General features: G+C 33.1%; 1 protein-coding gene across 1 annotated transcript in view; it reads right to left on the reverse strand.

The window, feature by feature from the left end:
* Positions 1 to 3446: 3446 nt before the first annotated feature.
* Positions 3447 to 14866, reverse strand: part of LOC112679324 — a 79755-nt gene continuing 68335 nt past the window's right edge. The window contains exon 6 of the mRNA XM_025549084.1: positions 3447 to 4484. Within this exon, the coding sequence (XP_025404869.1) occupies positions 4002 to 4484 (483 nt within the window). The 3' untranslated portion in view covers positions 3447 to 4001. The remainder of the gene's footprint in view (positions 4485 to 14866) is intronic.

A 14866-nucleotide genomic window follows, 5' to 3' on the forward strand; every position in this document is an offset into this window, starting at 1 on the left:
ACACAAAATAAAAAAAAAAAAAACGCCGGATTCATCACCTATTTTGGGAAGCGCATTTAAATAGCTTATTTCAAAATTATTTCAAGGATCGTCGAAGGTGTTCGGAACGTTTTTTGAATTAGACGAAAAATGTCAGCGCAATAATTCGTCGAGAAACAACAAGGTGATCGCGCATAGGGAAACGCGTCGAATTCGTTTCGAATAGTGCATGGACAAGGGGTTCATTGTCTTGTTCCGACTGCGCACCATCAATTGGCTGCCGTGCAATCGCGCTCGTTCTCCTGATTACCCTTAAAGTGTTTCGAACAACAAACCATAATTTCGCATACAATTTAAAAAACGATTCCGTATTCCCGTTGACCGCTGACAGAAATGTTATCACGGATATAGACAAGTGGCTCCCAATGTGGATGCGCCTTCATCCCATTATGGGCGTTTTGGATTCAGGGCGGTGATTCTTCGGTTCATCTCATGTCTTTGCCCTGTGAGTATTTTCAGATCGAACGAAAAACGATGTACCCTTAACTTTGAAAAGAAATGGAGGTGCAAATTAATGGTTTTCCGTCGACATTGTTTGATTTTGATTTTTTTTCATTACTAAATGACTGATAATGAAAAATAATAATATATATAAATCAGGAAATACAGGGGTTATTACTTTATCCGCATCACTCACGATTCAATATTACGTGTAATATATTCGAAATGTATTTTAACAACACGAAAGTCTGTTTATTTATTTTTTTTTTTCGATATTCCGTGGTAAGATTTAACGAAAAATATTTTGAACCGTCAAAGAGACGGAAATTTATTTGGTCGATTGGCAGATTTCGGGAATAATTTGCCGTGAACCGTCGATCCTGGGAACCTATACGGTTTTTCGTTGACGAAGGTCTGAGAGTTGTTGGGGGAAGCGAGGAGAAAGTAAAACTGGAAGTCGTTAAAAATTAGATGAAATATTTCCGTTGCGAAACAGGTGCATGTTGTACGGCGCATCTTATGGATGGAACAATAGGTTAGGTAGATTTAACGGAAATCGAGCTTAACGTCAATTTACTCACGACTCGCTTTACCGAGAAAAGTATACGTACAAAATTTTTCTATGTATATATTTATACATATTATGATGGATGTACGTAAAATAATGTCAAGAAAAATGTAATATAATATAATAATACGAACACGCGTACATTATAACATTGAATTGCGCATACATCAGGGGGGTTGCTGTACTGTAAAAAATTCACGGACATATCGAGCATACACTGCACGTTTGCGTAAACACGAGCGTATTAGGCACTGTTTTATGTTACAAAAGGAATTTTGCGGAAACATTTCGTCCGCACTCATTGTACTCTATATACAGCTGTATACCTAGGTATAATTAATGTTTTTTTTTTCTTTCTCTTAACGACGCACAGATTGCGAATGTCGTACAGAGCGATGTTTACCGATCTTTTTTTCACTCAATGCATCTTTTAGATCATCAGAAACCTCTCGCCCGCCTGTTCTCTTTCACTGGCGTCTGAAAAAAAAAAAAAATTAAAAAAATATCGAAAAGTTCGACTTCGATAATCAGCCATTTAGGTAAAGTTAAGGTTGATATCTTCGAAAAAGCCTTAATCAGAAACCTCACTTATTTTCCATGTTTAGGGTTGGTATACGGTTTTTTGTTTCATACAGAACCGCTCGTTAATAGAACATCGAAGAGACATAAGAATCACTCCTCTCGGAATAAAACGCCTACCCAGAAATTAAAGATCATCTCCCGAGGGACACGGCAGCGCACACGTTGGAGACTTTCCGTAAATCGAATTACGTTAGTGGTTATAATACCACCAGGTTCTCTAAAAACTTCGCAGCTCCGAAACGATCGTTTTCGCTTTAACAGTGTTGCGAATTGGTCGACAAATAATGTGCCCGAAAACTTTGCGAACGTACAGCCAAAACTAGTTACGGGTGAAACTAGGTTCGGTGTTAGGTGTTGTCACCATGTCGTCGCCGTCGAGTCGCGTTGGATGAACTTCAAGCACGATATTTCGCGCAGGCCTTACTGTCGATCGGAACATAGTCTTACGCGATCGCTGCGGAACGCGTAAAAATTATTATTACGGTTAACGAACCTTATTTGTGCGGTTGTAGTCAATTTGCACCAAAATCGACCCAAAATATATACACCTTGTGTAATTTTCACCAAAATGTTTGAAATGCGTTTGCAATTTGCTCTAAAATCAGGATATATAATCTGCATTATCCTTAGGTGGTAAGAAATAGGAATTGTAATTTGTTCCAAAATTAATATCTATTATTTTTTCGATAGTATTTCGATAGTACCAACGTACAAGTTTCTATATATCGAGGTATAAGAAGCTAATTACACAGAATTTTAGGTTTTGCATTCTGAGCCGTTATTTAATTTATTTACACCGAGCTTTATACGGTACTTCAGTATTCATTTCGAAGCTACCTTATAAGAATAGTCAATAGTTAATGATAAGAATATAATAATTTCATTGTTTTAGACAAAAAATTATTATTATTATGCGAGTCTATCTAATTTCGATATCGATGAAGATACTGAGGAATAATCGAATATTATTATATCGAATATTCGCTAATCGATAAAATAGATTTTCATTTTGGTGCAATTTACAAATTCTACTTTTGACTACCTGAGGGTGGTGTAAATTATATATCTTTATTATGTTGAAAATTACAAACACTACTTTCCACTTCCTGGAGTGGTGCAAATTACAAACTCTCATTTATGCGCTCGAATTGTTTGAACGTTTTCGGAGGCAACGTTTTCGCGTAACAGTCCAGTGGAACATGGAAGAGTAACGATTAAAATTATAAGATGTTTTAAATACATCGGACTAAAGTTTTCTGTAAAACGTTTTATTAAATCGTGCAAAAAAAATTAAAAAAACTTACGACGAAACCAAACAAACACAAATTAATTTATTTTGTAGCACTATAATTAAAATAGTTTCCAATTTTTAAACGATGTATGAGCCAACGGTTATACGCATGAAAAATGTAAGTTATCACGATGAAAAATTAGAATTAAATCAGAATAAAAATAAAAATATATGTAACACGCGATATATTATTGTATGTTATGATAAAGAGTGACTTTGATAAAAAGAAGTAAGTATTTATAAATATAAATTATAATACTTGCATCGCAAAGAAAATTGTTGAAAAACGTATAGTTAGATTTCGTGAAAATGTGATTATCGTGAAATCTTGCCTACATGTATATCGATTTGCAATGTATGGGTCACAGGACTTTATAATGGCATTTTCGATGTAAAATAATTCCATAAAGTCTATATTTATGGGGATGAAAATATATTTAGCGAACTATAACGTCAAAACTGCAACGAATTATATACGCTTTAAATTAATTTAATTGTAAATAAAAAATAAAAATAAAAATGCTATAAACGTATAAAAGTTTCGTTATAAAAATAATACTACACAAGTCTAATACAAGTTGTACACTTAAACTGTAAGAAACAATTTTATTAAAACTACGAATGGAATTATAATGTTATCAAAGTAATAACAATTTAAATTTAAAATGAGCAATTCGAAAACATATTTGAAGCGTACTATACATAATGTCATTACAGTAATAATAATAATAATAATAATAATAATAATAATATGATAATTTATACATGTACACGTACACAAATGATTATAATTTTGAACATGTATAGTTTTATCACAATATCACAAGGTACGAATCTAGAAATTAGTCTCTAAGAAAAAAGAATTATAATAATAATAATAACACTACGACACGAACGTGCGCATCGGCGATAAGTTAAATAATACTAATCGAAAGAAAAGTACATTGTAATATAATAAATAAAACGAGAAATCGACCGCGTTTCTCGAGTCACCACACCGGCGGCGGAGGGTAAAACAATGTAAAAAATGAAACGGGATAGTGCAGCAGCAGAACACCGGGGCCCGGGAATCGCGTCGAATCATCGTCTCCGGAAGGACACGTTGTCCAGAATCTCGGTGGAACTGGCCGCGGACGAGCTGGCGGGCAGGAATTCGGCGGTCGGCACCGCCGTGGTGGACGATTTTTGACCCGGCGACCCTTCGTCAGCCGACTTGTTCGGTGATCGTCCGTCGGCTGATTTGTCAGGTGACCCTCCGTCGGCCGACTTGTCCGGTGATCTTTCGTCGTGGTCGTACGCAGTTGACACGGCCGCGGTCGCGGCGGCCACGGACGCGTCGACGGTGGGACCGCCCGCGTATGACGAGAAGAACGTTAATGCTTTCATCAGCTGGTAGCTCTTCGATATGGGTATGTTGCTGTCGTACAACTTCCTGGACGACTTGCAGTCCACGTAGAACCACCAGTTGCACTTCAGTATGGTCTGGTCGAACAGCGTCGACTCCGGGCACAGGAAGCTCTTCTGCGTCAGACCGTCATCGGTGAACGCACACACGTGGAACACCTGCGGGACGAAAACGCACACGTTCGTTAATTGTTCAAACGTGTAGATATATTTTAATAAACCAACTCCCCCGAATTGTAAATTCTAAAATCACTCCGAACCAGAATTTTGGATTACAAAACAATCGATTAGGATATTATTTTGTTAATTATAACGAAATGCGTTTAAATTAAGTTTATATGAATCAAAGCTATTTAGAATATTACTCTAAATAGTCTAAAACGGTTAGGTTCAACAATTCAAATTCAATTTAGTAGGTAAAAAGATACAGAACATGGATAACAAAATCCAAAAGTTTGGATTTTATGAACTTTTAGAAGATACAGATTTATATGACATGAATCACACACAAACCCATATAATGTACAGTGCAGTAGAAGTAGGGGCAATAACCGTTGTCAATGGATAACGAGTACTTATTTACACTAAAATTCGTCGAAGCGCCATACACGGTTTGTTCTGCCTCAAATCGTTTCAGTGCGCGTTGAAAATCCTAATAGGAAATCACCGTGTTCATTAACTTATACGATAAAGTTTATTATTGGATTGCTCTCGATTTCTTGAAACAAATAGTATTTACTTAACAATTTGAACCATTCCTAGACTAATTTACGTTCATCGCGGTTCGTATGCGATTGAGACGCGATCTGCAGTGTTATCACCGTGATGATAATATACACGCCGCAGATGATTGAATAAAAATGAGGAATCGCATCGTTTAATTATCCAAGTACTACGTCTCGCATCTATAACATCGGGCATTAGCAGTGAACGTGGTTATTATGTAAGATCGTTATGTTAAATTATTTAATTAACGTTTGCGATGATCCGTATAGATTACCAGCTACGAGTGCACGTAAAACAATACCGCAGTGCAAAAGTGTTATGTAGTAAAAAAATAAAAAAACCCCGAACAACCGAAGTCCCTGACGTACAATATTATAACGTTCACACGCTATTCCTACGCACGCAAATGTTATTATAGTGCACGCGCTGTGTTGCTTACTGTAATACGTGATATTATACTCGTATCATGTCATGATAATAATAATAATAACAATCATATTAATAATAATGCGCTGTAGTTATTGTTTTCTCAATATTATACCTCGTAGTTAACAATAATTGTACACTGTTGTGTATTGTAAAATCAATGGCACGAGGCAAAAATTGGAACTCAGATTTTATCACAACAAAAGACGGACTATCATAGTTAGTAAAAATAATAATTCGATTCCACAGGACGAGTAAAAATTTAATATCTCCGAAAAGTACTCAACATAAGCTAGCGGAATGTATCGTTTTCATATCATCGGCAATAAGCGCACCGAAAGCAACGGTTCGATCTGTGATTTCGTTTTCGTTTTTTTTTCATTCCCGCATCAATAATTCGTATTCGATTCATCGGACGGTACCGTATTGAAAACTATCTTTGCGACGTTGATAAGTATAAGAAGTATAATGCATGTCACACATGTTGCCACGTTACTTCTATCAATCGAGTCGCATGATCTTGTTACGCCTTCTTGTCGAAAAAGTTAACGTAAAACAATTCCGTAATATAGATATCCATACATTTGTTATATAATATAACCATACACAATCCCCTACGGATATTCACCCGAATCGCTTCGCGTCACCGACAGGGTTTAGTATACCGGAATGAAAATGCGCGTATTATGCGCGAACGCGGGTTTTCGGCTAACGCGAACGAAACAAATGTACATCGATAAATCCAGTACGATTAGCTCAATATATTATTTCTCGCTATTATTTTATTACGGTTTATGATATACCGCCGTACCTTATCACAATGCTCATCGGGCTACAGCACAACTCGCGAAAAGTTCGTGCGTCGGTTCAATCATTCACAGACACGCCGTCCTATCGTTAAAATCGGTGGCACCCATGTGGACGCAGCTACTAATCGTCGCTGTTTTGCGTTCACTCGACGAACACTTGATTTTCCACGGTGGGAAATCATTAACGTTCGTTGTTCCCATGTATATTTTTAAAATCAATCGCGATACGACGACGATTATGGGCGTGTACCGACCGAGTTCGTATTCGAAATCGTTATTGTCTATTATTACACAGGCACACGGCGGCGTCGCGTGTAGGCAAATCTGCCGCTCTTACGTGTACAACACATCCGACCGCAGTATCCGTCTTTCGACCGGCGCGCCGGCGGCGCGTTGACGCGCATTAACTAGAGGTTTTCAATCGTTAACTCGATCAATCACACGCTGGCATGAAAGTTAATAATCGAGAAATAAACGACGCGCTTCGGCGAACATCGAGTTGATAAAATATGCATCTGAACTCGAATGAAATAAGGAAACGTTGCCATTGCGAATGGGGAAAATAAAAAAAAAAAAACCAAACTTGCGTCTGGAACACGCCAGTAATTTACTTACTAGTAACTGCTCGGTAATCCCCGAGGCGATGACATATTTCGCAAACATTTGGCCTTCGAAAACGGGTCGAATGAAAAGAACGACACGAAAACAGTGTTGAAACATTCTCCACGTGCGACTGATTCGGAAAACATCGGCTACGCTAAAATTACGAATCGAGTTTTCACTGGGTATCTAAAAATGTAATGTTTACGGGACGAACAAAAATCACCGAGAATCGAAATGTACGAAATAAAAAAAAAAAAAACTGGATACATTTCAGCTTTCTGACTCTCGACTGTGATCTCGACTTCTGATCGGTAAACGATAAACGATAATAGTCAAGAATGTCCTATTACGACTTTTGAACTGAATACGGGTCGCTCGGCAAAAACGATGGTACACTAAAAACGTAATAACGAGAGTGCGAATAAATACACATAAACAATAATCGCTATTGGAAAACAACGGCGATTGATAGTAATTGTTGGCCATGACGGTCAGGACGGGGTAAAATGCGGTAAAATATGTTAAGATCCACCGAGGAAAATCATCTCGAATTGTGTTTCCGGAGACAAGACGGGACCAACGTTGCAGCCCGCCCCTGTGTCATTATCGTTTTTCGTTATTATTATGATCGCGATGATTACCACCGTTTGTTACCACACGCGACGTTGTAACCAACAGCGGTGCACAAGGCCAACGCGGGTGCGTGTACATCCCTGTTATCTTCGCGAAACACGCGCGTTTGCCGAGTGCTCAACCGCGTCCAACATTTACGACGTACTCAAAGTTGCGGTACACGCTATGTTTACCCGTCGTACCGGGTTGTGTGTGAGATTTGAATTTTCGTTCGTCGGGAGACCGTGCATTATCTACGCCGACCGAAGTAATATTCATCCGACCGTTTTCCGTTTAATCCAGGGACGAATAGGCTCGAAGTTACTGGAGGCTCGATTTTTAGGAAACTAAAATCTAGCGGGCCAGAGCAAGGAAAGCAAAAAAATTAAAAATATGTATTTTGATTAGCATTTATGTACACGAAAATCATAAATTCAACACACACGAATGATACGAAGGCACTGATACAGTTAAATAGTTCGGTACACACAGCTATGGTATACGTATTGTACATGACATTTAAACATTTAACGGTGTCTTAAACCAGATAACAATTATTGTGTCGATAGACGATAACTTTAAAACTGTATGATATTATTTAAAAACATAGCATGGGCCAGATGAAATGCCCCCAGTTGCCCACCCCTGGTTAGCGTTTCCCACAATACCGTACATCTTTTCTATTAAAATCGCACGTTATTACCCGCGGACGTGTCCTATTAACGCTACGACGTTGATCCGGGTGTGGTGCGAAAAAAATTATAATTATTATGATAAATATTACGCGTACGAAACACTACTGCTCAACATGCGTATACTTATCGGATAGCGTAGCCCTTCCCTCCTCACGCGTCGATGATTTATCTACCGACGTGAGAACCATAATGTCCCGTTTTAAATTAATTTCGTCCGTTTAGAACGCTCTTTATTAATACCCGCTACAGCGAATTTAATGAACATCGCACTAACCGGGATTGTGAACTTTTGAGTGCCGCTCGTACTGCAATAATTTAGCCGTAACAAATGTACAGACGTTATTTTTTTTATTTTTATTTTTTCCGCCGTCGATAATTGTAGTTTCATATTTTTCATTAAAACGGAAACTGTCGAACGCTTTAACGGTGAATTTATCACTGAAAAAAAACTAGATATGTCAATATGTTATTATTTTCTGGTGCGAATCGTTCGTTTGATTATTATTTATATAATTGCTATTAGTTTTGGTTCATTTATTTAGTTATGTACGCGTAATCGAAGGTAAATAAATAACTCCGTAGTAAATATCGTAAATCCGAAAACGAGAAATTTCTGCTATGGATATTCTTTGTTTAAACAATAAACTGAACGAGGCGAGGAAGAAATCAAATAATGTTTTTATGAAGTAAGTTACAATCGGTTCAGCTAATATGCATTTAAACATTCCATTTCATAATTAATGTTGTACAAAATTAATTGAACCTATATTATAGAAGTATAATCATAACACATTTTTGGATTGTTGTGAATATTAAAGGACAATCCTAAACTTCTCATTGGGTTATCATTAGTATAAGTGGATAGTTTGGGGTTAGCGATAATTCAGTCTCTATGAAAACCATTATCTACGTAAATATGTATTTACCTCAATTAGTATACTAATTACAGTTTAGTTAAAATTTAACATATAAACACGAAAATAATTTAACTATACACTGTCTTCTACATCAGCCCTTGATTGAACACAGTCATATTAACATTACGCAGTTTTATCAGATTATCAAAAACGTTCAGATTCAAAAAAAGTTATAGAAAGTTTGTAGTGCCTCATATGTTTAATGTTTATTTAATTTATATGAAGTGAAATTTTCAATTTTGTTTGTTACAACATTGGTTTCTCATTAAGTGATATGAAAATTATGATTGATTGTTAATATCAAAATTTATATTTAGTATCAGTAATGATTTAAACGAAATTATTATAAATAAAGATTACGAACAAAAATTTGATGGATCAGAAACGTATTTAAAAACTGCATTTTCATAACTATGGCTTATTTAAGATTATATTTTGAAAGAAATTATATTTTAAGGCAATCTTTAATAAATTTTAAAGTATATTTTATGAATTCAATATAATTAAGAAAAATGTTTTTGATTTTTATATTTTGAATATTTTAAATTTTCATAGTTCATTTTTTTTTGTAATGATAAAATGTAAATAATTACGCCATAAAATATATTATGTATAATGTTACAACTACAATTTATTAATTTATATAAAGTTTACCTCTAAATATCATTAAAGTGATTTATTTGCTATCAGTTCAATATTTTATGAAATAATATTTAATAAAATAATAATGTCTGTATAAGTAATTTTTAGTAGTGGTTAAAATACGAATGCATTAAATGTTAATAAAATCCAGAAAATATACAACATTTTAACTAATAATGTACTGTTAAAGTTTGACTATCGAATAATTGTTTAAAAAAATGAGAGCTAGAAATAATATTATATATCAAAGTATAAATTATTAATTCATAAAGTAATTCTTACTATTTATAGTTTTATATTGATAAAAATAAAATCGCACGATAAAATGTTCAAAAACATAAAACGAAAAAATTGTTATAATTTCTACGAATGGACTTTGTTTAAACTTTTAAATCCCGTTTGTTAAAACAATAAGAATTATAATAGTATAAGACATAGGAGGATCTAGATACGTGGTAGTCTCTGAGTGGAATAATAGTGGTTTCTTATGCATAAACTGGAAACTATATTTTTTACTTGTCAAATAAAATATATCACACTAAGTATTAGTAACAATTAACTCCTTATTAATAATAAAAATCATAAATTAATGAAAACGAGTATAAGTAAAATCATTATGATAGTTTTATAAGAATACGAATCTTTTAAACTGTGTAAGTATAAGTAGATAATTAAATAATAAATAATAAAAATAAACAGCTTATGCTCAAAGTGACAAATATAAAATCAACCAGATTGGGTAATTTTAGCATCGATGTTTTTGTTGATATTTTTACGAAAAAAACTTATTTTAATAAAATTATTAGTATACCGATCTTATTGAACACCTATCGTTACTAAAACTGAAATTATTAGTGCCTATGAATATTACTGCTATAAGGAACAATACATATTAATATGTGAATGTCAACGTCGTGTCGTCTACTTAAATGAAGGTAGGTTAAATTTAGTAATCGACTTTCTATTTGTCCTCACAAGGTCAGTTAAAAGTGCTATTCGGAGCAATTTGCGATTTTGTAGTGAAATCATTTTCTTTAATTCTAGATATTATAAGACTATAATTGGTGTTGAATATGGTTTGTTTTCGATTTGTACTTATAGGTTTAACAAGAACCGTTTTATTATACATAATAACAGTAATCTCGTGAATGTAACTATTAATCGTATTCCCTTTTATCTAGAATATGTTATTTATTTTACCTCTTTATCGTACAAAATCAATTTAATGTTAAAGTGAGTAATAAAAAAAAAAAAAAAAAAAATCCAATAAATTACTACTTATAATATTTTTAATATTCTACTTAGTATGCCGTAATTTTAGTTTTAGTTGTAGAATCTGATAAAAGGTTATACGTAACAGACGATAAGAACTCATAGTTTCAATTTAGATGATTTTTTTTCAGTTGCATATATTATTTTTAGATATTTTAGATAGTGTATTTTACTGAATAAAAATATTTATAACTTAATTTTTACTAAAATTATTTTGGTCGTAAAATATTATCAAAAGATCTATGAAACAATGTATGTGTATATATATATATATATATATATATATATATATATTATTATTATTATTACTATTATCTCTCTCTAAAATTAGTTATCCATTATTTTCATCCCACAACATCATTATTATTTTCTTTTAACCGTATCATTATTATATAAATAATACCTTGTAATAACATGTAATATGTTGACACATTGTAAGTTTAAATAAATAAAAAAAAAAAAAAAAACTTCCATATCATATATATCACATTTTAACTTTGAATTTTTTCATTGATAAACTTGATTTTATTTTTTAAATTTAAATTTAGAAAAAGCTATCTCTACTTCAGTAGTTATATTTTAAACTGTTCAATATTTGTTTTTATAATCTTCATTCTTTTAAAAGGGTTTTTTGTGAATACGTTTTGTTTTACACTTTGCCTATGTAAGTATTATAATGCAGGTCACGGTTATACATTGTACTGAATTATAAAAACACCTTTGTCGTTTTAAATTTAAATTTACAGTTCTAGATCATTATAAAGTGAATGCGCGATTGCTGAAAACGTAAATAATCTTGTAACTTATATTCAAACACTTTAATTTATTTATACTACTCAAATCGATTTAATTTTTGTATTCATAGAACTAAAATATATTATATTAAAATATATCATATGTTTAATTATTGTATATATTCAATTTCTATTTATAAACAATAACATTATACCTACCGGCATGTCATAAGAAAAAAAATTATTGTCATTTATATATTTATATAAATTGTATTTGTATATTTTTTAACTTATAAACTTTGATTGACAATTTAAATAAAAATTTCAAATTTTTGTTTGATCAATTCTGGCGTTTTTGATCAATAAAAAATATACCTAGATGACCTTATTTAGAATAACAAAATATTAATCTAAGATAAATCTAGACAAGTGAACACTTGTCAACATTGTGAGCATTAGTTAATATTTAACACATATTTTTTTTTCAATATTTGTTATTATTTCAAAAATAAGTAAAATAATGCATTAAATGTGCACACTAATCGTTTTTCTTCGAACAAGGTGTTCGATTATCGGAAACGCGTTCGTCTGTCATTTATTTCAATTTATTATCGCTCCATTACGAATGCCTTTGAATGTAGACTGTGACGGGAGAAGGAAAATAATTGTCGAAAATCAAACCAACACGAAGTGTTACAATAGAAAAGGAACTATAAGATGATGATGTCCGTAAAACTTTTCAACGAATACGTGATTCAACATTACATTTGATTGTTCAAAATTAAAATCGATTTGTTCGAGATCGTGCACGCGTTCGCACACTACAGTCGATCAATTGTTGTCACACATTCGTTATTTTTTACCCTCGCGCATTCACCACGATGGCACGTGCGCTCATTTATCACGCACATGATTACGTGTCATCGGCACGACGAATAAAATACACTTTTCCGTTCGCAATCCCTTAAGGAATCGTCGTCGAACAACACAGGCTCCGTGAAAAAATATGCAGACAAATTCGAAACACGTCATCGACGTGACAAACAAAATGCACTTCTATTTGCAGTTCGTTAAGCAATCATTTTCGACCGACCCGTCGCGACGTGACGTTCACAGAAAACAGACCTGTACAGTCGAATTCGAAACGTGGCGTCGGTCCGAAGAATATAATACACTTCCGTTCACAATCCCTTATTAAACCGTCATCGGTTAGGGCTAAGGGGGAGGCGAATAAATCGGTGTTGACAAAGTGGAGGTGTCACGGTGAGATGGTGAGCACTATCGTTCTTTGGACTCGAAATAAATTTAATAAGAGATACGTAGATGTATCCATATTAGGGATAGGCAATGAAAATTGTTTGAGCAATTTATTGATTTCTAAAATATCGATGTGTTCGATGCAGGGCCATGCCTAGGGGGATGCGAGAGGTGCCTGTGTACTGGGCGCCATGAACACTGGGGTGCCAAAAGATTTTTCACAAGTAATTCTAAGTAATATTACTAATAGTGAACTATATAATTTAACTTAAAATATTTAACACGTGTAATGCCATGGTATCGGTGCGTATTCGACATCATTAACATTGTCTTGATCGGCGGCGTTGCTAGTTCATTTTTAGTATTAGTATTTATTTTTGCCCTCTTTGATCGAGTTGTACGATTTTATTTTGAACCCGCCTATGATAGATAGTTTTCACATCATAGTTCATGAATGCAGAAGTTGCAAAGGTACCCAATTATTTTTCATTAGCAATTATTTAAAAACGTAAGTTATTTTTTGTACAATCGAATAAATTTAATTCGTAAATAAATTATACCGGTTTAAAATGATAAGTTATTATCTACATGTTTTGTTCTACCTATAAAGTTATTCTTTTATTTATAGAGCTTTTCAGATATACTGTTAAGCTCGACAATTATAATAAAATACATCGATTAATTAATTAAAATACAATAGATAAAACATATGACATAAAAATATTAAAATAATAAAATATTATATACAGAAACCAGTCCCGTGAATGAAGAAAATAATTAGAATGAGAGCAGATTTTTAAATTTAGAATGCTGAAGGTATTGAATGTGTTATTGAGAGACTAATAAAGATATTAAATTTGGTAGGTAAGAAAGGACAATCAAAGAGAATATAAGATAGGATACAGAATTTTTTTCTTCTAAATGGAGTGAGTAGAAAAGGGCGTAACTTGATCATAAGGGGCCAATGTGAAAATTTCCAGACTTATATTATTATTTATTGTTATTATATTAATAAAAATAATATAATATGTGTATATTATAGATTATAATAGGAATATTGTAAGGGAAGAAAAAGATAATATTAGAAGATATCTTAGAGCCCTCCAAAACTGGGGGTCTCTGTGAATTTTACACCCAACACTCCCGATAATTTCACCACTGGAAGTGAATCATTAAGATTTAAATTACAAACAAGAAGGTAATAGATGATGGCTTATGCGTAATCGGTTAAATTTGATTATTAGGGATTTGGATAGAGTAAGATCGTTGAATCATAATTTGTCTGGTATAACGGGAACTATAGATTTAAATCTAGAGTCGAAATTTCAGGGTTACTTGTTCAATCAAGTAGACCAGGGTGAGAAAACATGGCGTCAAATTATCAGTTTGAGTTATATTACTTATATTGTTCTTTAGTCGTTGATTATTTGTTTTATTAATTTAATAAATACAAAATAAGTAGTTATATAAAATCCTCTATTCTTAAGTACTCTCCTTATAGTTTTAGCTTAACTATAATTATATGGTCCAAAAAAATTTTGTAGAGGGGTCAGGGAGCTAAAATTTATATTTGTAACCGGGCGCTAATTATGATAGGCACGATACTGGTTCGATGTATCGATGAAAAAGATGTTAAGAACATCGAATTTTAAAAACATCGAAAAAATGTTTTTCCCTCTAGATCTATCATTTATTGCACATCTTTTTATCTGTATAGTGTACTATTTGCCTTATTAAATAATCAAGTCAAGAGTTAAAATATTATTGTTTAACTTATATTTTTTAAATACATATTAGATACTTATAATCTGGGCTTGTAAGTTCATACATTTACATGTGTTATTGCTA

Source organism: Sipha flava, unplaced genomic scaffold (genome assembly GCF_003268045.1).
Source record: "Sipha flava isolate LNK unplaced genomic scaffold, YSA_version1 134_pilon_pilon, whole genome shotgun sequence".
In the NCBI taxonomy this organism is placed as follows: Eukaryota; Metazoa; Arthropoda; class Insecta; order Hemiptera; family Aphididae; genus Sipha; species Sipha flava.